The following is a 26,805-nucleotide window of genomic DNA, read 5'->3' as shown; positions in this document are numbered from 1 at the left end:
TCTAGAGATGATTACATTGATGTTCCTTTATAACTTAGCACCTAACTTTTCATGCTCCTTCTGTCACTGATATGATATGGACCACAATACGTGGATCCTCCTACTGCAAGTTCTTCCAAACCCCAAGCAGATATCCCAAACCCTATTGCTGGCCAGACAAGGGTAGCTATCTGAGCACTCACAATTTGCTGTGAAAATTCATCTGTATCAAAGTGCTGAAATTGAAATGTTATCTAAGTCTCACAAATAACTATTGCAAAATAGTTAATAGGTAATAAATTTCTCTGCATTGGAGACAATGTCATAAGATAGCTTTAACAAATCAGTTGGATTGCCGTTTTTCAGTATAATACTGCTCAATATGAAGACAGACATTTTCCACAGTATTAGCTTCAATTTCAGGAACGTACATTTGTCTTCATATTTGAGCAATACGATCAATGTCAGTTTTTAAGTCCTGCATTTCAAAACTAATACTATCCAAACATGTTCAACAGCATTTTTATATATCTACTCACCATAATTTTGCAGGAACTCTTCCTTAGTTGAAACCAGCAGGGACTTGTCTTTCCCAGAAAATACAACAGCAAGACAAATGAAATGCTGGTCAGATGAGTTTGACCTTCGAACGAGGGTAAGAAGCCGAACAGGTTGATTGTTCAGAGGAGTACTAAGTCTCTCAATGCAAAACCAAGTTGAATAAGTAAGCCCAGAAGGTGGTGGAAAGAATCGTTCACCTAAAAAAAAATTAGGTGTCATATTTGTACAACAAAAAAAAATTGTCATATTTGTACAACAACCACAAATAGAAACCTGGTTTTCAGTTCAGATACACATTATAATATACAGTATTATGTCACATTTAATGCATTCCATGTGCACATTTTACTGATATGCAGGCATTTCTAAAACATATGTAATTTGGTAAAAACATGGGAGTGCTCCTGTCTCTAGGCCAGAAAGTTAGAGTTCAACTCCCACCTGTCCCAGGGGTGGGTCATAACATGTCAGAACAGGTTGATAAAAATAACAAAGTCCAGTGATGTTGATACTCTACTGGAGTGAGCAAGGCAAAATCACTGCCTACTACTTTCACCAACAGAAATTCCACTTCAAATGCTGGGGTCAGAGGGATCATTCAAGTAATACGGGTAATCTATGCTGTCTCAAAGATGCCTGTCAGACACTTAACAGAAGCCAAGAGCAAGAATGCATAGGCTCTAGCCAAGGAAAGTTTAAACAGTAAAACAAGTTTCCAAGATAGTTTCCAATTCTTGTTATGGTGTAAGAGTAACCCTTGATAAATGATCTTCAAAGTATGCCTATCCCCAATAGGTTTGCTCTGTTGGATATTTCAGTAAATACAAAATTCAGTCATGCTTGCTCTCAGCAGATACTGACCTTGCCTGTTTAATCATGAGGTGCGTCTGATAGAATTTTCAGGAAGTGTTCTCAGAGTTCGAACTGTGGTTATGTGTAAGGACAGAATTGCCTAGTCTGGCACTTTTAGACAGAAACTAGGTGGATCTTAAGTTTTGTACCAATACCACAACTGCACTGCAATGCCCACTACAAAATACTGTTATAACATATATGCTGGAAATGGTGGATAATATTAACTACCTAACATGGAGCCTGCCAGTTGTGGAAAACACTATCTGTACTATGCATGACCAGCCATCTAATGCATCCACATGATTAACAAGGTCATGTTGTGGATTCAAAATTAAATGTAACAATAAGAAGATATTTTAAAATGTGATCTGTTAATAAGTATGATTTGTATGCTTTGGCAGGAAATTAGTATGGGGAGTTAGAAATAATAGACTAAGATTTAGACCCTTTATTTTTATACTTTCTCTCAAGGGGTGAAGGAAGAGTATTTGATGGATACTGTAGTTGACCTGCAGATCCCTGTAATTCAGCAATTCAAAAGGCAATTGTACAGTAATTCAATCACAGTCTCCAAATTCAGCACAGATCTAAGTGAAGCTGATTCATGATGGCTAAACCAACTGAGGTAGACTCATTAAAAAATCAAGTATTAGCTCGGAATTATTTTAGTTCAGTTCCAACCACATTTTAAAATACCAAAGACAAGATAGTTGGACCCTGTTCATAATATTTCTGAAGCTGTTGATTTATTCAATTGTTTTTCTAACTTCCACTTTTGATATTTTAAAACCATTACTCTTTCTCACCCTAGCTGTTGATAACAAGTATACAAATTAGCAGCTGGAGGTCATTTGGTTCCTTGCACCTCCTCTGCTACTTTCCTGCCAAATCTTTGTCCTTCACATCCCTTTGACTTCCTAGTCAGTCAAGAATTATGCATAAAATTAATGAGATGCAGTCAGGTAAGATAGGAAGGAACTTTTCCCATGACAGAGGTATCAATGACCAGCAGCATAGATTTAAGTTAAGGGACAGGAGGTTCATACGGGTTGTGAAGAAGAATTCTTTCATTGAACGTCATGAAAATCTGGAACTCACCTCCTGCAAGGGTGATAAAGGCCAAAACCCTCGTGACATTTAAATTGGATATAAATTTATGGGCAGAATGGTGGCTCAGTGGTAGCACTGCTACTTCAGTGCTATGAACCCAGGTTCAATTCCATCCACAGGTGACTGTGTGGAGTTTGCATTTTCTCCACACGTCTGTGTGGGTTTCCTCCAGGCACTCCGGTTTCCTCCCACTGTCCAAAGATGCGCAGATTAGAAGGATTAGCCATGTGAAATTGCTCAGTGTCCAGATATCTGCAGGCTAGGTGGATTAGCCATCAGAAGTGTAGAGTTCCATGGATAGCATAGTGAGGCAGGTCTGGATGTGATGCCCTTCGGAGAGTCTATGTGGACTCAATGGCTGAATGGCCTGCTTCCACTGTAGAGATTCTTTGAAATGTTCTTTTCACAACTTACTTATGCTCTATTCACAATAGTTTTCTTACATAACTTTGCATCATCAGTAAATTTAGTAAACATATAATTCAATTTCTTTTATCCAAGCCATTAATATGGATTGAAATAATTGAGGCACCATCTGATCTCTGTGGCGCTCCACTCATTACATCTTAAAGCCTATAAATGACACATTTATGTCTACGGTTTCCTGTTTACTAGTCAATCCTCTAATATATCACCGCTATACCACAAACCTTTATTTTGTGCAATAAGCTTAGATATAGTACCTTGTCAAATGTCTCCAGGGATTTCAGGTACTCATTACTATTAAACAAAAATATAATCTCTGGACCCGCTTTCTCTCCAAGATACTGCCACAGCAGCTGACTTTTTCCAGCAATTTCTGGTCTTGTTACTCACTATTGTTATTTCTTCAAAGTAAATTGGCTAAACACAAATTCTCTTTCACAAATCCATGCTGTCTTTATTGGATTCTCTTGAGATTTTTACAATCATTGAATCTACCAGCTCAGCAGTCACTGTTCTTAACACCGTGGGAGGAACTCCATCAGGACCTGGACATTCATCAGCCTTTAGTTCAAATAATTTTCCCAGACTACCCTTTGTCCCAGTGAATGGAATTTTTAAAAGAATTTTATCCCTTTCCATCTTGATTTATAATTATTTACAGGGTGCTATTTACAGGCACAAAATATTTGTTCACTTGATCTACCATTTCCTTATTTTCCCATATTAAATAAACCAGACTCTCACTCTGCAGGGCCAACACACTTTGATTCACTGTTTCCCTTTTAAGTATCTGCAGAATCTCTCAATAATTTATCTATTTCCATATTTTCCACCAGCATTCTCTCAGACTCTAAATTCTCTCGTAATTGTTTTGGGCATTCTTTGCTGTTACTTATATTCAGTTCAATATTCTGGGTGCATTTTTAAGGTGAGGGGGAAAGATTTAAAAAAGACATGAGGAGCAAATTCTTTTTTTAAAAAACACAGAAGGTGGTTTGCATGTGGAATGAACTTTAAGGAAGTGGTGGATGTGGATGAATTACAACATTTAAAAGACATTTGGTTAAGTACATAAATAGCAAAGGTTTGGAGGGTTATGGGCCAGCAGTAAGCGGATGGGACCAGTTTAGATTGGGTTATGCCAGTCATGGACTGGTTAGACCAAAGAGTCAGTTTCTGTGCTGTATGACTCTATGTACTAATCTTCATAGAATAGTTGTATGGTTTTAAGCATAGTTTCCCCTTTGTACCTCAAGTGTGAGGAAACAGATTTGAAAGATATGGCGGATAACTGATTAAGTCCAGATGCTAAATCTGGTTGCTTCACAAAATACTATTCAGTCCTGCTCTCATCTGATAAACCTGCTCACATTTCCAAGATCATCCTGGAAATGCAAAGATAACCCTAACAGGTTATTTGTGTTTTTGAAAGCCATCTCAAATCCCTCTCTCTGTCCCTTGCTTCTGACAACTACAATGACCTCATGGACTTCTTTGTCATAACATCAACTCAATCTGATGAGCTGTATCTGCCAACTCATTTCCTTCCATTAGCTCGTCCGATCAAACGTCCTTTCATGCTCCTCTCCTGTCCTAGCCTTTCACTTATGTTCTCTCCTTTGCAACCCTGAAATAAGCTAATTCTCTAAACTATTCCCTTTCTACGGGTTTTCCCTTTCTCCTTTAAATCTGCCATGGAAAGGCATTGCAAAGTGATTTTTTTCTGCTCCATCATTATCTCTTGTTGACCCCCAAGGATCAATCAACGTTTCGGGCATAAGCCCTTCTTCAGGGCCAGGTTTCGGGCATAAACCCTTGATCCTGAAGAAGGGTTTATGCCCGAAACATCGAATCTCCTGTTCCTTTGATGCTGCCTGACCTGCTGCGCATTTCCAGCAACACATTTTTAAGCTCTAATTTCCAGCATCTGCAGTCCTCACTTTTCCCCCAAGGATCAATCTTTGGCTTTCTCCTAATTACATGCTGGAACTCAGCTACATCACCTGACAACATAGGTTTCACTTTTGCATGTACATTGATGACATTTAGTCTCACCCTCACCATGCACCTCTCATGACTCCTCCACTGTTGCTAAATAAGGTTTTATGACATCCACGAATGGATGAACAGAATTATTCTCCAATTTCCTTCCAAGTATTGAAAACTGAAGCACCAGACTCCATCCTTCTCTCCCTCAACAGTCTGAGATAATCCAAATTGTTTGCAACTGTGATGTCACATTTGATCATGAGATGAATTTCAGATCTCATAATTGTGCCATCTCTATTACAGTGCCTGACTACACCTTGTTCCATTTCATGTTTCGTTGAAAGTCATTATGCCTTTGATTAGCCCTAAACTTGATTTTTCTAAAGTTCTGTTGGCTTGTTTCCCCACAGTAAACTAGAGATTATTGAAAATCATGTTATACATGTTTTAACTCACTGCATGTCCCATTGTTAGCATACCTACATTAGTTCAACAAAAATATTCTTGATTTAAAAAGATTCTTTGTTTACAAATCTACTCCAGCCCCACAACCCTGTGAGATGGCTGCATTTTCCGAATTCAGGCAATTTGATTATTGCCTTCGATTGCCTAGGCCGCAATCTCTGAAATTATCACCTGATACCACTCCACAGCTCTGCACTGGTTTCCTTCTTAAAGGCACTCCTTGAAACCTACCTCTCTGACTCAATTCTCCTTGTGGATCAGTCTCATATTTATGCCTTTGGATGTTTCATTACATTAAAAGGCATATTGTGGATAATATTGTGGTTGGTGTGTTTGTGTGCATTTATTTCAGTTTTATTTTTAAAAGCTAAATGAATCCTACCATTCACTCATGTATTTCCCCCACCTGGCCCTGCAATCAATATTAAAGTATGACTGCTGCTGTCACACATTTCGTTTTTACCTGCACCAAGTCCACTGGTAACAGCTCCATCATTAACACCTCCTGCAGCGGTGGCAGTGTTGTTAGGTGCATTATGTGGAGCCAAACTAGGCAAGAATAGGCAGCTGAAAAAGAGAAAGTAAAGTACCTGTGAAGACATTGCAAGGAGAAAGAATGACTACTACAACGGAATCTCCATTAACAATAAAAACCGTGATTTCAAGTAAAAATAATTAATCGACAAACTATTTTGGAATATTCAATGGCTGTGACATGAGCTTTTTCATTCTCCTCCAAGTTACAACTTGTAATCTTAACTAGGCTGTAAAGGCAGGGTTTCTTTTTCACCAATGGGCAGGTGGTGATCAATTGCTTCTGGAACCACAGTGATCCATATAATATAATTACACCTAGTGAGCTGGTTGGTTGAAATTTTAGGATTTTGACCAAGCAATAGTGTAAAAGCAGAAATACAGTTTCAAGTCAAAATGGTGTGCTGACTTGGAGGGAAACTTGCAGCTGATGGCTTTCACATATTGCACTCTTGTGGTACTTCTAGGTTGTAAAACTTGCAAGTTTGACAAGTACAGTCAAAAAGCCTTGGCATGTTGCTAAAGTGCATTATGTTGATGGAGGAAGAGCATGTTTAGAAGGTCATGGATTAGGTGCCTTGCTTTGCCCTGGATGATATCAAGCTTCTTGATTGTTGTTCCACAAGTGGAAAAGTAGAAAGTTCTCTATCACACTCCTAGCACTGTAAAGAATGGAGAGAGCTTGAGAAGTGACTAGGTGAATTACTCACCACAGAAGTAATTCACATATGCAGTAGGCATTGTATTAAATGGTGGTTTCAGTTGACCTGCTGATTAATATTAACATTGGAGATGCTGATGCTGTGTATTCAGTGGTCATAAATTTAAGTCAATACCAAGGGAAGCTGGTTAGATCATGGAGATGGTCAGATTGTTAGAGATAGTCATTAAATCAATTTGGCTAGAGCTAATAAATGATAAAAATACAATTATATTTCTCAGTGTCTTGCACAGTCCGCTAAATGGCGGCATAGATTTACAGAAACAAATCTTCATGTAAAAATTATATTGTTATAAAGGTGCAATTGATTATTCTGAATATAAATTGGGATTGTAGTGTGAAGGACAGAGAAGGGCAAGCGTTCCTATAGTGTGCACAGACATTTTTTCTACACCATAACATTTCTAGTCCAACAGGAAAGGGAGCTAGGCTGGGTTTTTGAAAATTCAGTGGATGAATTAGATCAAATTTCAGGGGGAAGAACTTTTAAGGAATTACGATAACCGTAACATAAAATGACCACATGAAAAGGAGATGAAAAACCCAGAGTCAGCGTAATAAATTGTTGAAAGCTAACTTCAACAGGAAAGAATGGGTCTGGGTCAAATAAATGGGAATCAAAGGTTGGCAGGTAAAACAGTAGCTTAGCAATGATCTACCTTGAAATAAAGAAATGGCTTGCGAACAGACAAGGTAAATACTCTCAAAACAGAAAAGTAGCACAAACAAATGTAGAGCTCCGTGGATACCAAAGTAGCAGAAATTTGATAAAGAACGAACAAACTTTATGTCAGAAAACACAATTGAAAACCAGGTTGAATATAACAGGTTCAAACAGATGGCGAAAAATAAATAAGATAGGCAAAGAGCAAGTATGAAAAGAGACCAGTGGCGATTATTAGGAGAAAATTCTAAAGTCTTCTATAACCATTTAAATAGTAAAAGGATACACCAGGAGGCATGTAACATTTTAGAGACTAAAAAATGGATTGATACATGGAGAAAGAAGCTAAGTAGTAAGCAAATATTTTGTCGGACAATGTAGAACCTAAAAAAGACATTGACAAGTTGGAGGAATGCACGGATAAGTGGCAGATGAAGCTCAATACAGAGAAATATTAAGGTGCTAGCATTTTGGTCGGAAGAACATCGACAGCCAAAATGAAATAAAGCGTGCAATTCAAAGCGAAAAGTGGAGCAGATGACTTGCCTTTATAACATCATAAATTATTAAAGTTGACAGGACAGGTTGAGGGAATGGCTCATAAAGCATAAAGTATCCTAAAGCTTTTTTAACAGGACAACAAGAGTGTGATTTAGGAGACTATGTTGAATTTGTATAAGACACTGGTTTAACACTACAGTATTATGTCCACTTCCAGTACCACATCTCCAGAAAATGCAACACACATTGGAGAGAGTGCAGAAGATGTTTTGAGAATGATTTCAGGGATGAGGGATTTCAGTTATGAAAATAAGATTGGAGAAGTTTGGACTATTTTCCTGGGGAAGAGAAGATTTGAAAGCAGTAATCAAAAGGAGTCTCAACAGAATAAAGAGGGAAAAAAATGTTCTACTTGCAAGAATCAAGAATGAGGTGTCACAGATCTGAAGCAATTGGTAAAGGAGCAAAAGTGATACAAGAAAACATTTTCATGCAACGAGTAGTTGGAATCTGGAATACACTGCCCGAGTGTTGAGGAGGCAGACTTAAATTAAGACATTCAAAATGAAATTAAACAAGTATTTTAAGAGGAACAAATGAGAAGGCAGGAAAAAGGTAGTAAGAAAGATGCTCATATAGAGAATTGGCACAGACATAATGGGCTGAATGGCTTCTTTTTGCATTGTAACATTGTGAAATATTACTTGCCACTTACCATCCCAAGCCTAATACTGTCCAGATTTTGGAGGCCCAGACTACTTCAGTATCTCAACAGCTGAAAATGATACTGAACACCGCAATTATTGGTTAACATTCCCACTTCTGACCTTACATTTAAAGGAACGTCTGATGAACTGATAGTAGGTAAAGGTGACTGGGTCTGGAACATTACCCTGAGGAACCTGGGGCTGAGGTGACAAACCTGAAACAAAGCAACTATCTGCTTTTGTATTTAGTATGACTCAACAAAGGGAGAGATATTTTCCTAATTCCCACTAATTTTAAATTTTGATCAAACTCCTTGATGCTACACTCAATCTAATCGCAACCAGTCTTGATGTCAACTGGAGCCAAACTCACTGCACCTCTGGAATTTAGTTTGATTTCCAATATTTGAAATAATATTGTAATGAGATCTGGAGGGCAGCGGCTTTACAGGAACCCAAACAGAGCACTGGTGAGCAGGTTGTGCACTTGTATTGCTATCAACAATATTTTTCATCATTTCAACGATAGGGCTGATTGGCTAGATTCCAACGTTTCTTTCAGAGAAAGAAAAAGGACTCTCTCAGTCAATAAGTGGAATTTGTCAGACTATCAAGAATCTATAAATTTTGGTCTTCCATATTTTTTCAGTAAAACATTGGATTCAGAAATTATTCTCGATATAATATAAACAACAGACTCAATTTATGCCCAACAGATAATATTCAGTTGTACCAGACATCAATGCCTCATGCAAAACTCTGTGCATGCAAGTTCTGACAGACAACTGGTGCACAAATAATGAAGATTCCACAATTCTACATTTATGATCAAAGTCTCCTGATATCAATTATGACATGAAAACATGTGCTTACAATTTATACAGATTACAAATTAGTACCCGGAGTGGTTAAGGAAATTTATGAGCATTTATTTTGAACTCAGACATTAAATTAAAAATATCAATACTCCTCTGCAGTATCATAAATAGTTGGTGACTACTTTGGATGCACAAGTTTCTGAATATGCAGATACAATTCAACCACTTGAAACTTCTTCCTGCTGGATTCAGATTTTTTTTAATATTAAACTGACCCCCACTCCTTTTTTTACATTATCTAATGGTTAATTTTAAAGTATCACAAAATCAGTAGAAGATTGTAATAATCTAGCTTTTTCTTTAAGTTTAGCAAGCAGTACTTACCCAAACCCTTCCAGAGCTGTATCAAATTCCACAAATGCTGGGGTGACTAATGAACCATGAAGCCTAATATCATGTGGTGTAGTCATGGATACTAAGCACTTCACTCTGGTCAGAGGTACTGTACTGCCTTCGGTCCCTTTGAGCAAACTTTTGCTAATCCTGTAGTGAGTGTTATCTTCATTCAAGCCAAATACAATATCAGAACCAAAGCCATCCAGAGACGTGGTCATATTCCCTTTTAAAAAAAAAGAAATGGGTAAGGACATTCAAACAGTTGGGGAGATAACTCAGTCCTTTTTCCTTTGATATAGATTTCTTTTTTAAACTATGTACGCTCACTCATTATGTACACAAATGGGGTAATTCTCAACTTGCCACCTGGGCTGTAATGGATCAGTTGCCCATTGCAGAACTCATCTAATTTTTGTTGCATTATTTTTATTAGCACAAGGACTGTGTGTTCTAGACCAGGAGAGAGATGAGTTCTGGATGGTAAAAATGAAAAATATACTCAAAGATTTACCATCAAATATAGTTTTTAAGGTGGAAGAGTACAACAAATATGAATGCGGCGATTCATAATAAAAATCACACACCACCAGGTTATAGTCCAAAACGTTTAATTGGAAGCACTAGCTTCCAATTAGAACTTCCCTACTCTTATACTCCAACCCTGTTGAAATAAGAGCCAGCAATATGCCAGCCTTCCCGATTATCTACTGCACCTGTGTTAGCATTGTCTTTCATGCAAAGTACCCCAAGTCCTTGTGTTGCAGCTTTCTGTAGTCTCTCTCTATTTAAAAACATTTTCTCTTGTTGTCCCTTCCATAATGAACATCTTCACCTTTTCCCATATTTTACTCCATTTGCCAACTTTTTGCCCATACTTAACCTGCCAATATTGCTCTGTAACCTATTGTATCTCTCTCACAACTGCCTTTCCAGCTATTTTTGTGCCATCTGCAAATCTAGCTACAGTGTATTCACTTACTTCCTCCAAATCATTAATATATTGTGAAGAGTTGCAATCCCTGCATTGATTCCTGTGGAACCCCATTGGTTAACAGATCACCAACCTGACAAAGAACACCATATCCCCACTCACTGTTTCCTGTCCCTGAGCATTCTCTATCCATGCCAGTATTTTACTTCCAACATTGTGAACTCTTATGTTAAAGTCTTAATCTTTTGTGACTGCCTTCTGAAGGTCCAAAAACAACAAATCTACTGTTTCCCCTCTTCCTTATCTGGTTGACACATCCTCAAAAAACTCTAAATGAATTAGTCACACAATTTCCCATTCATGAAGTCATGCTGACTCTGCTTGACTGGCTATAATTTTCCAAATGTTTGCTATTACTTCCTTAATAATTGATTCCAAAAGGATAAGAATGCTTTTTCAAATGTACAAGTATTTATGAGAATAAGTAGATTAGCTCACTAACAAATATCCTCAGTAAAACAAACAATGATTATGATTTTGATGGAATGTTTTAGATTAGATTACTTACAATGTGGAAACAGGCCCTTTGGCCCAACAAGTCCACACCGACCCGCCGAAGCGCAACCCACCCATTACCCTACATTTACCCAACACTATGGGCAATTTAGCATGGCCAACTCACCTGACCCGCACATCTTTGTGACTGTGGGAGGAAACCGGAGCACCCGGAGGAAACCCACGTCGACACGGGGAGAATGTGCAAACTCCACACATTCAGTCGCCAGAGTCGGGAATTGAACCCGGATCTCTGGCACTGTGAGGCAGCAGTGCTAACCACTGTGCCGCCCACTATTGTAGAATTTGTAGAATAAATAAATAAATATTAAAAGAGAATCCCAGAGAGAGATAGCATTTATCCCAGAAGATACTGGAAAAGATTTGAGACACTGACAATCATCTTGAGTAGTTATGAGGCACCAGAAGTAGTTCAACATCAACAGCATTGGAGTGGTAGAATGATAGCGTGGATAAATTTACATTGACTTGTGTAATTAAAACTTGCCAAAGAAAGAGTTTTATAATAGTAAACAGTTGACACAAAAATGTAACAATACAGTTGCAGGAAATCTGGAGCAAGCACAGAAATTGCTGAAGAAATTCATGTTTCACAACATCTGTGGAAAGAGAAACAGAGCTAATAGGTCTGAGTCTGATATGACTCTTCTCCAGAACTGCAGTGGACCATTAATCCAAGAATCTTGAGCTCAAATCTTGCTATCACAAATTGGGAAAACAAATGCAATAAATTTGAGTAACTGCCAGATTGTTGTAAAAATTTAAATGGTTCACAAATATACTTTAGAAAAGAAAACTCCCAGCCTCCTGTATAGTTTACATGTGACTTTAATCTCACATAAAACAGTAGGCCTTTAAACCGCTCTGGGCAACTACAGATGGCAATAAAAAGGGTCTGCATCCAGTGAACAGATTAAAAATCAAAACATCTATTTCTGGTGATATTATTCAAAATAAAGTGGAAAGCTATGAAGTTCCAGAGAAGCACTTAAAAAAGGATTTTACAAAATATGAGTGTACATTATACAGCATACCTCTCATATCTGCATCACAACTTAAAGAGCTTGGCTTGTGGACTCTATATACATTGATCAACTTCTTATCCCAGGCCCCACAATTCAATGGATTACCAAGGCGGAGAAATTCTCTGAAGGCAAATAATACAAATAGAATCAATACCAACAGAACAAAGCAAAACATCTTTAAAACATTTAAAATAATTTAAGGATTACCGAGTTTGCCCTCATCACAATAAATAATTGTTTATAGTTTTTGTTTATTCACAAATGTACCCACCCCAGCAAACCAGTTTTATCATTTTTCATAAATTATGATTAATTAAACATCATTAAATTGTACCCTGCTCCAAATTCATTACAACCAGAGAAGATGACAAGTAACTTGTTTCCACCAATGTCATTTTTAACTACCGTATTCTTAAAGGGAGCATGATAACTATCACTTTGATTTTTCCTCAGTTATTTGAGGAATCACTAGGGCTTTGGGCAATACTTCCTTTGTCAATATATCGTGAAGTAGCCAAATGTGTCCTGAATATAGGAATAGAATATCTAGGATAAGCATGCGAAGTAAATTGGCAAATTACTTGAAGAAAAGTACTCGTACAGATCTATATACCTGTATTTGATAATTTTCAGTCAATAAATATATTAAATTAATTGCTCATTTTACTATTCACTAAATTCTAACTTCCCACAGGATTCATCTCAATTAAAGTATCAAACCATAATAATTTATACTACGCCATTATAAAGAGAATAGTTACAACAACTTGTTTTTTAAAAACTAAACACACTCCTAGGCCTCTAGATATATTAGTGGGGGGGGGGGGGGAGGAGAAGGAGGAGGAGGGGGAGGAGGAGGAGACAGGAAGTGAAACCACTAGCTGGAGATGCTCTGCATAAGTTTATAGTGACAATAAAGCTAAAAAGGCAAAAATCTGGAATGAAACCAAGTTATAACAGGCTTGTAAGAAAGAAAGTGGAGGATCAGTGTTGGGAGCAGATAGTGCAATGTCAAATGTTGTAGATAGAATGAAACGGAATAATGTACTTTGGTCACAGTAACAGCATATGTCATTTGTAATTTTGTAAGTGTTCTACCAGGCAACAGGATCCAAACACACAGTTTCAGGAAGGATAAGACAAAAATTTAGGAGGCAACAAGGAAATAATAGAAACCAAAATGTGTGGCTCGTTAAATAGAACAGAAAGTCAATAGATTTTTCTTTCAGAAAGAAGTGATGACATTACTTGTGGATGAGTTGGGTGACTACCCAACATGAGGAAACCATTTCCAAGCAGCAAAAGGAGTGAAAATTTTGATTCACAGGTAAAAGTAAAGGTGACAGACAGGGAGATAAAAGTGCAATTCGAGGGTGAGCTGTATGCTGAATTACGGCAAGAAATAACCTGTAGAAATTTAGGTTTCACATGAATAGGTAAGGAGAGAAACTAACAGCAGAGGCACCTGAACAGATAGTCTAAATTATAAAGACAAAGGTACCCGTGAGTTCCTCATACATGTTAAGAGATGAAGGGATGGGGGAGAAAACATAAGGAAATGGCTGGTACTGGAGTTATGAAGCCAATACTTATTTTTGATTTCCAGGCTGATCTTGGAGCAATAGGTAAGTATGACAGAAGACAGTACAGTTCTGAGGTCAATTGGTAGTACCTTTATCTGAATCAGAAAGCTTTGGGTTCAAGTTGCACCTCAGGAGAAAACTACACTGCTACTGAGAGAGTGCTGATATGGCACACTGAAGCTCTATCTGCTCTCTCAAGTGAACATAAAAAGCACCCTCAAACACATTTTTGAGAAGAGGAGACTTTACCCTGGTCTTCAGGTTATTAATCATTCTTCAACTGTCACTAAAAATAAACCATCTGGTCACAGTCACATTGCCATTTGTGACAGCTTGCTGCCCACAAATTGGCTGCCATGTTTTCTACATCAAGTACTATATTTGAACAATACTTCATGGACTGTAAAACATTTTACAACATTCTAACATCATAAGACATCTGCCTCGCTTTCATGTCTTGCTCTCAATCAAACTGATTTCCTGGTATCATAACTCCCTGCCAGATATGCAAAGTATGCACGGTTGGGGAAAGATAAAACCAGTTAGGGAAAAGGTAGTGTGACAAAAGGATAGGGCAAAAAAATGTCAGGAAAGTAGTAGGGAGAAGCAACTGCGACTCATATTTGATCAATAAGGTGTGGTAACGGTTTCTGTTCTTCAACTGAAATTTGGCTCTAAAAAAAAGTTATGGCAAGTTAAGACTTGTCTTCTATCCAATTTCAAACTTCTGGTGAATTGATGATGTTTGGATGGGGTTGAACAACATCTATAGTTGGAGTTGGGTGCTTTGTTCATTGCATTTGTGAACTTATTGTAAAAACCTGCCTTTTATTAAATGTTCACTTAGAGAAAAATTGAAACCAAGGAAAGCTGTAATTTGACATGCCTGACATAGCTGCCACAAAATGAAGGCTATCGCTAATCCATCTGACAGCTAATGGAGAAGATTTGACTAAAGATTGTTGACTTTAACTTTAGTAATATTGCTGTGACAAATTCCCAATGGTCATCGATATCTTAAACATCCAAGGTTAATTTGAACCTTTACAACATGGTATACACATAGCTTACCTAAGGACCACTGGTTCTAATGACTGTGAAGCCAATCGCTCAAACATTCTTTGGAGTGGTGGGTGCAGAGGATGATCTTCATCAGATAGAGCAGAACTACATCTATGTAGAAGTCGTTCAAGAAGCCCTGCTTCACACATCACTTGTTGATTTCTCTCTGAATGGATGAGCGACTGTAAGATATTGGCCACTGCAAGCTGAAGATCTATTGCATACTAAGACAGACAAGAAATAAGTATTTAAAATGCAGGTAAAGAAAAAACCAACTCAGCTCCTAGAACATAGAACAGGACAGCACAGAAACAGACCCGTTGGCCCACTGTGTCTACACTAACTGTGATGTCATTCTAAACTAATTCCATCTGCATGTACGAGGTCATATCCCTTTATTCTCTGCCTGTTCACGTCTGTCTATAGATCTCTTAAACATTGCTACCGTATCTGCTTCAACTACCTCCCCAGATAGCATATTCCAGGCATCTACCACCCTCCTGAGTAAAAAAAAAAGTGTACCTCGCTGACAGTGAATCTGAGGGGAGTCAACCTGTGTCACTCATGGCAAAAAAGTTCCATGCCGTAACAGAGAAGATGACAGATCTTCTTGCTTCCTTAAACATAGTGGTGTAAAAATATACTAGATCTAAAAATAATATTGTAAAACTATGGTCAGGATTGTTAAAAATAATTGAGAATCTTTTTACGTATTCAAACCATTCCATTCACTGAGCATTAATGAGTAGGGATTAAATACCAGTTATCTAACTCAAATTAAAGGGCTTTCTAATTTGAAATGTTTTGAAGTGTGTTTCAACCCATCATTTTCCTAAGCTCTCTTTATTAATATAGCTTTTATTGAAAAGAAGTTCAAAATCAAACAAACTTACTGCTAGAGAATAATTGCTCAGAGGAAACTCAAAGAGATGCACTTCAAACACAACCAAATTTCTTACATGTCACACTTGCTTCACAGAAATTTCTTAGTTTGAAGGGGTTTTGTAAATGTCTTTGCTGCCACTTCTGTCAAATTTACATCATAAAACAGTTTCCCTTAACATCACTGTTTCAGCCTTGCCTTATGCAAAGTTATGAGTATACTATGTTTTTTTAAAAAACACAAAAACTTAATTTTGTAACCTCTACATTGAAATAGAGCATTGGAATGATCCCAAAGGGTCAATAAAATGTTTTCTTAACAATCCAGCAGATGGCAAACTTTAGTTAATATTCACATGCATATACTATTTCTATGCCATTAGCACTACTTAAACAATAGTTAATAATGTTATTTTAGATATTATTTGAGTAATTATTTTATTTGAAGACATTTAAAGTTTGCTTTATACAAACTAATTCTGTCCATCAAACGTCCAATTAACATTAAGTGTCAAGTAGTTTATGCAAGTTTGTCATAAATGGCAATGTTTTCTATATGTAATTGGATTCTATAGAAATCTCTCACTCAAATATGCTTGAGAGTGTGAAAAATGGTTGAATCAAATTAATTTGTACTTTTGAGTATTGCTTTCAGATGTTTAAATAAAAGAAAGATTGGACTTCAAGAACGAGATTGACACGCTAGTTATTCAGATATCCAGATTTTACTGCAGCTCTGCTATTTTCCAGTTCTAATAGACATGGATCATAACACAAACAACAAATTAGCAGGGATACTGCATTTTAGTCCATAAAAGATATCAGTTGTTGCAGTACTTAATCCTTTTCAAGAGGTAAGAGCAAGTTGTATAGCCTTCTTTTGGTGTTAATTTGAGTCTTCTCAGCTAGAAAACAAATTGCATCATTGGATGTTTCCTGGCCTGAAGGATGATGGGATTGGGAATCAAAATAAATTAATTTGCTATTGTCAATAAGGATACATATTTAATTGTTTGGAGGTCTTGAAGTTTGATGATATGTGGAAAATTTATTTTCAGAAGTACTGTGTAAATACCTGGATGTTTTTCTTTCAATTGATCACTTTGGAGATTAGGCAAACAATGTGGTGCCAGGAACTCTGATCTTGAGAGAAGCCTCTGAGAGAGTTTGTCTGAATGTGCCCTGAATGCCTACATCTACACTGAACTCAGAGACAACTATCCAAATCCACTGTTCTGTCCACACGTACCAAAATGCCAGATTGAACATTTCACACATTGTCATGTTGCGTTCAAGAATTCACAATTATTGACCAAAAAGAATATTTTTTGTTTTCCCCAAGCCAATTTCTACAGAAATGTGTGCGTACGTGTTGTAGAGGTTCTGGTGTTGGACTGGGTGGACAAAGTCAGAAGTCATATGACAACAGGTTATATTCCAACATTTATATTTGAAATCACAAGCTTTCAAAGCACTACTCCTTCATCAAGTGAAGTGGCTGTGGGTTTAATTGATATCTGTCAGGAGTGTGCTGTCAGTGACTCTTTCACCTGACGAAGGAGCAGCGCTCCAAAAGCTTGCAGAGGTCTGAGGAAGGGTTATCAGACCTGAAACATCAACTCATTTCTCTACACAGATGCTGCCAGACCTGAGCTTTTCTAGCAACTTCTGTTTTTGCTTCTGACTTACAGCATCCGCAATTCTTTCGGTCATATGACTCCTGACTGGTGTATACACTTGCGCCTCATGTGCTGGATTATTATGAACAGTATGCGTTAACCAGTTTGACATCTTTGTTGAAGTTTTACAATAAATCAACAATCCTTTGTTAAAGAAACTTGATTAATGAATCTTTTTATCCAAAACGTTATACAGATAAATTATAGCTGTTGGCCTAGAGGGAAACAGAGCACTTTTCAAATCTAAATCTTAATGGCATTCAGTTATCATTAACCAAAAGGTCTGCACATTATGTAGAATGAGCTCAGAATTGAATTTGGGTAAGATATAATCCCTTGATTGTAGCCCCAGCATATGTGGGGTTAACCTTTTCATTTAGACAATGAAGAAAAACAAAAAGGCACAGAATATGGAGATAAATGGTAAACTGAGTAAATTTTCTAATGTGTAAAGAGATGCCATTTGATAAACGATTTTGCAACCTAAAATCTGCACTATATTTTTGCAGGGTTTTAAAATATCAAAATTTAAACATAATTTAGGAAATTAATACATTCTGCTCCACTGCTGACTATATTCCCCACCATACAATTAAGATCTCCACAAATTTTCAGTGTACAAGCTCACATCCATTTTTGGCAAAACTGAAGATTCTTTGCCCTGCACCAAGAAGCTAATATTAGCTTTAGGGTAAAGAAATACATGGAATATTTTGCTCTGAAGCACGAAAAAGGAATCAGAACATATGGCTGTTGAAGTCAAGTCAATCATTAAATTGAAGAGGCTATTACATAAGAAAAAGGAAAAGACAGTTCATGTTGGAAAAAAATTGGAAAAAAGTAATTTTACTTGATTGCAATTATAAAAAATTCTGTCTGAATTTAGTTGAATGTTATGACTAAGAAGATACATACATCCAATCATAACAAAGTTAAACTAGTCAGTGGTGAAAATTCTAACATTTCAGTAATAGCTTTATTTTTAAATCTCACCTTTCCTACCTCAAATTGTTCACTGACACTCGCTGAGACCAACAAGTCTAACATTGCAAGCACAGCTCCAGGATGTATGATGACTGGATCAGAAGTATGCAAGGAAGTCGATGCATTTTGTAGTTTTACTTCTGTGACAGATTTGGCTGGGAACACAGGAGGCGTTGATACTGCATGATAGCCTGGTCTACAAAAGAAATAAATACATAGCCATTGCCATGTGATTATTGAGTGAAGAGTTACAAAATAAAAATGTCAAATATTTCCATATTTTTGCAGAAATTTCATATTACTCATTTATATATTCCTATTACTGTGCATTTATGCCATTCTGAAGTCAACACTAGCCTTTTTCATCAAACAGACACACCAGAAATAAAATATTGCATGGCTTCGACTGATACCCAATTGCCCTACTTTCAAAGATTATAAAGAGTGAGATAATTAGATAGCAACTTCATTTGTAGAATAGTTGGTTCTCACACTTCAAAATGAGTGTCAAACATGTATCCACCATCATTAGAAGATTACATTTCGAGAGAGAATGGTGCTTTAAATATTTCAGGAGGTATTATTCAGAAAACAAGCAAATGCATTTATTGTATTTAAATTTAACCAAAAAAAAACTGTCTTGCTGACATATTAATATATTACCACTTCAGCTTTTGGTTTTAAAAATCAATATCTTTCTTTTCTTTACATAAGTTATTTTTAAACATCTAACCTGCTGTTGATTTAACAACAAAGGCTTCAAATTGAATTATTAAAGGTGAAGAACTTCAGCAAAACACACATCTCGTTTTACAATGCTAAATCTACCCATACTTTTCAGCATTCAGATATCTTATTTAGATCTGTATAGCTTCAAACCCTCAATCTCAAGATATCATAAGACATAACAGCAGAAATCAGGCTATTTAGCCCACAAGTCTGCACTGGCATTCAATCATGACTGATACGTTTCTCAACCTCATCCTCCTGCTTTCTCCTCTTAATCCTTGACACTCAAGAACCTAACTAGCTCAGTCTTAAATATACTCAATGACTGACCTCCACAGCCTTCTGTGACAATGAATTCCACAGATTCACCATTGTCCGGCTGAAGTTTCTCCTTATCTCCATTCTAAAGAGTCTTCCCTTTACTCTGAGGCTATGCCCTCGGGTTCTGATCTTGCCTATTGGAAACATCTTCCCAATATCTATTCTGTTCAGGCCATTTTTTTTTAAATGTGTTTCAATTAGATGCTCCTCATTCTTCTAATCTCCATCAAATATAGATTCAGAGTCCTCAAACATTCCTCATAAATTAAGCTTTTCGTTCCTGAGGCCATTCTTTTGAACCTCCTCTGAACATGGTCTGGGGCCAGAACATCATTCCTGAGATACAGGGCCCAAAACAACACACAATACTCTAAATGTGGTCTGACCAGAGCCTTATAGAGCCTCAGAAGTACATCCCTGCTTTTATATTCAATTCTTCTCAAAATGAACGCGTCATTGCATTGGTTTTCCTAGTTAGTGGCTCAACCTGCAACTTTACTTTGAGAGAATCCTGGACGAGAGCTTCCAAGTCTCTTTGCACTTTAGACTTCCGGATTTTCTCCCCATTTAGAAAACAGTCCATGCCTTTATTCTCCCTACCAAACTGCATGACCTCACACTTTCCCCCATTGTACTCCCTCTGCCACTTTGTCCACGTTCCTCACGTGTCCATATCTTTCTCCCCATCTCCTCAATGCTACCTGCCCCTCTACCTATCTTTGTATCATCTGCAAACTTAGCCAGAATGCTCTCAGTTCCTTCATCTGCATCGTTAATGTATAAAGGGAAAAGTTGTGGTCCCAACACAGCCTTGCAGAACATCATGTGTCACTGGGTGCAATGAGAAGGACTCTTTTATCTCCACACCCTACTTTCTGCCAAATTGCCAAGCTTCCATACCTGCCAACACCTTGCTTCTGACACTACGGGTCCTTGTCTTACTCAACAGCCTCCTCTGCAGCACCTTGTCAAAGGCCTTCTTGACCAGATAAATAACATCCATTGGCTCTCCTTGATCTAATCTGTTCATTATTTCCCTAAAGAATTCTAGCTGATTTATCAGGTATGACCTCCCCTTGATGAAGCTATGCTGACTTTGCCCTATTTTACTAAACATTTCCAAGTATTCAGAAATCTCATCCTTCACAATGGATTCTAGTGTCTTACCCATGACCGAGGTTAGGCTAATCAGTCTGCCTTACTCCCTTATAAAGGGGTGTCACATTAGTGATTTTCCAGTCCTCTGGGACCTCCCTGATTCTAGACATTCCTGCAAGAGTACCATTAATGCCTCCACTAACTATCTCCCTTAGAACTCTGGGGTGTAGCCCATTTGGTCCAGGTGATTTATTCACCTTCAGGCCATTCAGTTTGCCCAGAACCTTCTCTCGGGTGCAGGCCATCATACTCAGCTCTGCCCCCTCACCCACTTGACTTTTTATTACTCATGTCTTCCACCATGAAGATTGACATGAAATAACTATTTTAATTCCTCAGCCATTTCCTTGTTCCCCACTACAATATGTCCAGCATCATTTTCCAGTGGCCCAATGTCCATTTTTGCCATTCTTTGGCCCTTTATATATCTAACGTGTTATGAAAGGTGTAAGGAGTACTGTACCTTTAAGAGAGTTGAAAGCTAGCAAGGACTTAGAGGGACACAGAGTCCAGAACAAAATAACAATGTAACACTTGATCAGAATACCTAGCACTGGCTGGGTTGCTATGAGACAAAAACTAAATTCAAATTTGGCATTTAGTTTAAATTATACCCTCAAGATACCAAACTCCAATCTTTGAACGTGGTATTTTGACAACATTAAAACCAATGAAATGACCTGATGTTTTGGGGTATAAGTAGCAGACCGTTTGGACGTTTAGTCAGAGCTGCAAGGAGAACTGCCAAAAGACCAGATATAAACAGCTAGTAAGAACGATCCGAGAGATACCTGTCTGGAGAAGGAGTTTGCACAGAAAAAAAACACTGAGCTCGAGAGCAAATCTAGAGCTCGACAGCTGGCTGGTTTTGAATGAATTTTTTTGTAAACCTTAATTGGGGTTTTATCAGAGCAGTATTATAAAGGGGAAGGTAAAAGATAGGTTTAAGTAAATGGTTGTTAGTTTATTATTCTCTGTTACACTTTAAAGTAAAAATTAACAACTTTATTTTTTAAATAGTGACTTTTGGGATAGTTCTTTGCCTCTCAAATTTTCACAGTTTACGGCACGGGGAAAACCTTTTCTGTGTTGCTGATTTAAATTAGCAGTGGGTTTAATCCAGTGTCCTAACAGGTTGGGGGCTCGTGCAGGATTTGAACAATTTTAGACAGATTTGGAGAATGAAAAAGCCCAGTGGATTTAAACACTTGCAGGCTAGTGTCCTAGATCTTTAAATACGTAGGTGAGGCAATTTGTTGAATTTTGGTGATTTGTGGTTGATTAAATTCAAACTGAAAGAAGTGGCTCTTAAAATTGCTAAAGAGGTTCTGGGATTTGATGATGATTCTCAACTTTGACAAGAAAGTTTGAAAGGAAAGAAAAAGGCCATACATTTAGAATTAGCAAATAAGTTAGATTTGTGTTTAAACAAAGAGAAAAGTAAAGCTGAAATTGTAAGGGAGTTACTTAAACACTTAGGTGTGCCAGAGAAACAGACAAGTGCAGTAGAAGTAGAAAAACTTAAATGATCTTATATCTCCATTTACCTCAATGTAAACAGAGAGAGGGAGAGAGGATAAAGAGAGAGGTTTTTAGCTGAGCAAAGAAAAAGGGACAGACAAAAAACGGAGAGAATTTGAACTTGAGAAGTTGCGATTTAGTCAGCAAAGTCAAGTTAACAGCATTGAGATTAAAAAAAGATAGTGATATATACAAATATGTCAAAACTTTGCCATATTTTCATGAAAGAAGTTGAAGCCTTCTTTATTTCATTTGAAAATTGGCTAGGCAGAGGGAGTTGTCCAAGGATTTGTGTGTAAAGCTAGTTCAGACTAAACTGGTAGGCAGAGCTAGTGAGGTATTTGCCATGCAGGCAGATGAGGAGTCAAGAGATTATGAAGAGGTTAAACAGGCTATTTTAAGTGCTTATGAATTGGTACCAGAAGCATATTGACAGCAGTTCAGAAACTGAGGAACCAGGCGAAAATTATGTTGCGTTTGAAAGAATTAAACATCGCCATTTTGATCGATGGGTGCGTGCTTTAAAAATAGGTAAGACATTTGAGAGTCTCCTGCTGCTGTAGGAGTTTAACAACTCACTTCCAGAGATAGTAAGAATTCACTTGAAGGAACAGCAAGTTCAGAAAGTGAGAAGGGCAGCAGAATTAGATTAGATTACTTACAGTGTGAAAACAGGCTCTTCTGCTCCACAAGTCCACACTAACCCTGCGAAGAACAACCCACCCAGACCCATTCCCCTACATTTACCCCTTAGCATGGCCAATTCACCTAACCTGCACATTTGTGGACTGTGGAAGAAAACCGAAGCACCCGGAGAAAACCCACGCAGACACAGGGAGAATGTGCAAACTCCACACAGACAGTTGTCTGAGGCAGGAATTAAACCCGGGTCTCTGGCGCTGTGAAGCAGCAGTGCTAACCACTGTGCCACTGTGCCGCCCATTAGTAGATTAGTAGATGAGTACATGCGGGTGCATAAGACAAGCTCCCGGCCAGAATTTCGCCCTGTGAGGGATAGAAGTTGGGAGAAGGGGAGATTCTAAACTACGAAAACAAGAGTACAGAACACTGGTAAGAATTTACCACAGGTTAAAAAAGAAGCTCAAGAGGGTGGAAAGGAGGTGAAAGGCCTCAGGTGTTTCCAGTGGTAAAGTGGGGCACAAAGTCACGGTGCTGGTTGTTAAAGAAAGGCACGGTGGGAAAAAAATGTGGTGAAAGAAGATAAGCCAGTTATTAACATCCTGGGGGTATTCAATGACCAGAAATCCAAATAGACTTGCAGCCTAATCAATGGATATAAGAGCAAGTCTGAGGCTAGGAATACTGTGGCGAGTAACTCATCGCCCGACTTCCCAAAGCCTGTCCATAACCTACAAGACAAATCAGGAGTGGGATGCAACACTCCTCACTTACCTGGATAGGTGCAGCTCCAATAACATTCAAGAGGCTTCACATATTCCAGGACAAAGCAGCCTGCTTGATTGACACCTCTGCTACAAACATCCACTTCTTCCACCACCAATGGTCTGTAGCAACAGTATGTACTATCTACAAGATGCACTGCAGAAATTCACCAACGATCCTTAGAAAGTATCTTCCAAACCCACATCCTCTCCCATTTGAAATTACAAGGGCAGTAGATATGTAGGAACACCACTAGCTACAATTCCCCTCCAAGCCAATCACTATGCCATCTTGGAAATATCACCATTCCTTCTGTGTCACGGATCTAAATCCTGAAATTCTCTCCCTAACAGCACTGTTGATCTACTTACAGCAGATGTATGGCAGCAGTCAAGGAGGTAGCTCACCATAGCATTCTCAAGGCCAACTAGGGATGGGTAATAAATGTTGGCCAGCTACACCCACGTCCAATGAGTGAACAGAAAACGTGGCTTGGGACAGTGTTCTGTATAGCCTGTGCACCTCACTAGGGGGGTAAAGAAGATCAATGATGTTTGGAACACCAGTTTCCATAAATTTTGCTTCAAAATTGTTTGGAGCTTGGAATCTCTGATCCAAAGGTATATGAAATCCATCATGTCAGGCAACCACATAAAACAAGCAAAAAACAAAATGGCAAATCGGTGATTGGCCAAGTTGGAATGTTAAGACCACTGGTTTAACAGATGACTTGCAGCTAATTGATAAGGCACACAAAACAGCACTGATTAAGATGGAACATAATTGGTTGAACACTGATACAGTTTCCCTCCAAGAGGCCAAACTTGTCAAAAGCAGACCAGTAATAGAGGAAATACATGAGCCAAGCATAGAGACTAGCCAATTGCAGCAAAGCCTATGACAGATCATCAGCCTCATTTCACCAATGGTTCAGAACGCATTGTCTCCATCAGCTACTCAACTAAAACAACCACCAGTTATCTATGAATATCTATGATAAAATCCAACAGAGGTGAAAACCAGTTCAATAAGATGCTTCACACTTCTATTATCAGAACTTCCAAATTGAAACATCTTTACCCCCCTAGAGTTTTCAATGCAATAGAGGACGCACATCATGAGACATGGTCCTCCCACCTCAGATGATGATGCCCTTAGAAAGACATACAAGAACAGAAGCCATTTGAGCTTTGCTACTTTGTATGGCTAATACTTTCTTTAGTAACAAAGCAAAGGTGTGTTGGGTTATTCAAGGTCTGAGCACTAGCACCAGCTAGATCTCATCATTATTAGGGATCTCTCTCTGATTAGCATTCTCATTGAACACAGACACCACAGCACATAGTGATAGAGGCCACTCATTGGTTGTGCATTAGGATTAGGATGCAACAGTTGAAACCTTTACAGTCAAAGCAGAAGTGTCACCGTTAACTCATCTGCGACACTGCCTAACTGAATAGAAATCAAAAATTCCTCAACTCAATTGAGCAGGTGCTTTCTGGTGATTGAACAGAGAAGTGGATAAGCAAAATGGTTCACACTTTAAGACATCATTTATGAAACCACACAATCAGCACAGGGGCAGCAAGAGCTGACTGTTTTGAGGCTAACATCACAGTGATGGAACATGTCATTGAAGCCAAATGACCACTTGTAATAACAAAAGAGATTAAAGAGATCTGAAAACACAAGGAACTGTCAAAAAAAACCCAATACATCGTTGGATAGTGTGTCAATTACTACTGGTTACAACTTTACCAGAATTTCTAGAAATCCTTCGAAAGGGAACGCTTGGGACATACAATCAAAAAGGCAAAAAATCTTTCACGTATCACTAAAGGAAATGGCTCCGGAAAAACAAAGGTAGGGAAGATTATCAGAGTTGGAGAAGTGGGTGGATACTTTGAACTGTGCTTGCTGAGAAACTGCCTATCATTGCAGTGTTGATATTACAGCAATAATGTAATTGAGCAAAACGAGTGACTTGCTCACCATGAGTTACTAGGTTCTAATGTTAAACTATCTGAACACATGAAGCATGGGAAATTAGCATTCCTGCAGCATCTCCATACAATTTCCGTGTGCGCTGGAGGAAGGGGCCAGTATCCAAAATACAAAGGTTGTGATTTTATACAAGAACATGAACAACTCTATAATTATAATTATTGAGGCATCATCCTGCTAAGCATCATCGGAAAAAACGATTCATTTATATTGCACTTGTCATTGTAGATTTTATGTAATGCTTCTACCCTAAATCCCAGTATGGCTTTGGAAGTATCAAGATACACAAACTTCTCTGTTCAACGGTGGAAAAAGCAGCATCATGAACAAAGGTGACCACTTTATATCGTGTCCCCATTGATTTCACAAAGGCATTTAACACAATGCAAACAAATGCAATCTAGTTAAGCTGTTATAAAATACTGGCTGTCCATCTAAGCTGCTCAGGATGATATTCTTTCCATAACTTCATGGATAAGGTCAACTATCACAGTGCAAAATAAGAACCTTTGAGATCCACATTGGGGTGCAGCATGATTTTAAAAAATGCAGCTGTCGGAAGTCTGAAACAAAAACAGAAATTGTTAGAGAAACTCAGCACGCCTGGCAGCATCTCTGGAGAGAAAGCAGATATTTGGGTTCAGTGACCCTTCTTCAGTAGGGTGTAACACAGTTCTGTCCTGGTATGCTTCTGAATATTCTTCTCTTTACTGCTATCACATGCCATCAAGTATCTTCTACCTTCCCACTGAGGATGTCTATTTACATGCCAAAACTGACAAAAGGTATTGCAGTCAAAAAGCATGGCAGTGGAAAAGCACAACAGGTCAAGCAACATCCAAACAGCAGGTGGTTTTGGACATAAGCCCTTCATCAGAAATATGTGGGGCAGTGGGGGGTGGCGGTGGTGATAGATAAGTGGGTGGGGTCGGATTATGGGTGGCAGAAATGGTGTAAGATAATGCACTGTATCCACAGACTAATGGAGTGGAAGGTAAGGATCAAAGGGATTCTATCCTTATTGTGGTTGGAGGGATGGGGTTCAGGGGCAGAGGTGCAGGAAGTGAAGGAGATGCAATGAAGGGCATTGTTGCTGACCTGGGAAGGCAAATTGCAGTCCTTGCAATAGGAGGCCATTTGGGATGTCCTGGAGTGGAATTGCTCCTCCTGGGAGTACATACAGCAGAGATGGAGGAATTGGGAGTAAGGGACAGCATTTT

At 38.2% G+C, this 26,805-nt stretch overlaps 1 protein-coding gene across 6 annotated transcripts in view; it reads right to left on the bottom strand.

Annotated features, from left to right (window-relative positions):
* The window catches only part of wdfy3 (WD repeat and FYVE domain containing 3), a 400,898-nt gene that overhangs the window by 215,735 nt on the left and 158,358 nt on the right, over positions 1 to 26,805 (bottom strand). For 4 of the 6 annotated variants that reach the window (XM_060826089.1, XM_060826126.1, XM_060826108.1 and 1 more), the window contains exons 13-18: positions 18,458 to 18,644; positions 14,913 to 15,127; positions 12,268 to 12,380; positions 9,715 to 9,949; positions 5,849 to 5,952; positions 519 to 737 (exon numbers count right to left, since the gene is read on the bottom strand). In XM_060826089.1, coding sequence (XP_060682072.1) covers positions 519 to 737; positions 5,849 to 5,952; positions 9,715 to 9,949; positions 12,268 to 12,380; positions 14,913 to 15,127; positions 18,458 to 18,644 — 1,073 coding nt within the window. The remainder of the gene's footprint in view (positions 1 to 518; positions 738 to 5,848; positions 5,953 to 9,714; positions 9,950 to 12,267; positions 12,381 to 14,912; positions 15,128 to 18,457; positions 18,645 to 26,805) is intronic. The other 2 variants (XM_060826116.1, XM_060826136.1) reach the window with 1 other exon arrangement.

This window comes from Hemiscyllium ocellatum, chromosome 1, assembly GCF_020745735.1.
Source record: "Hemiscyllium ocellatum isolate sHemOce1 chromosome 1, sHemOce1.pat.X.cur, whole genome shotgun sequence".
Taxonomy (NCBI): domain Eukaryota; kingdom Metazoa; phylum Chordata; class Chondrichthyes; order Orectolobiformes; family Hemiscylliidae; genus Hemiscyllium; species Hemiscyllium ocellatum.
This window is presented reverse-complemented; position numbering and strand designations above follow the sequence as displayed.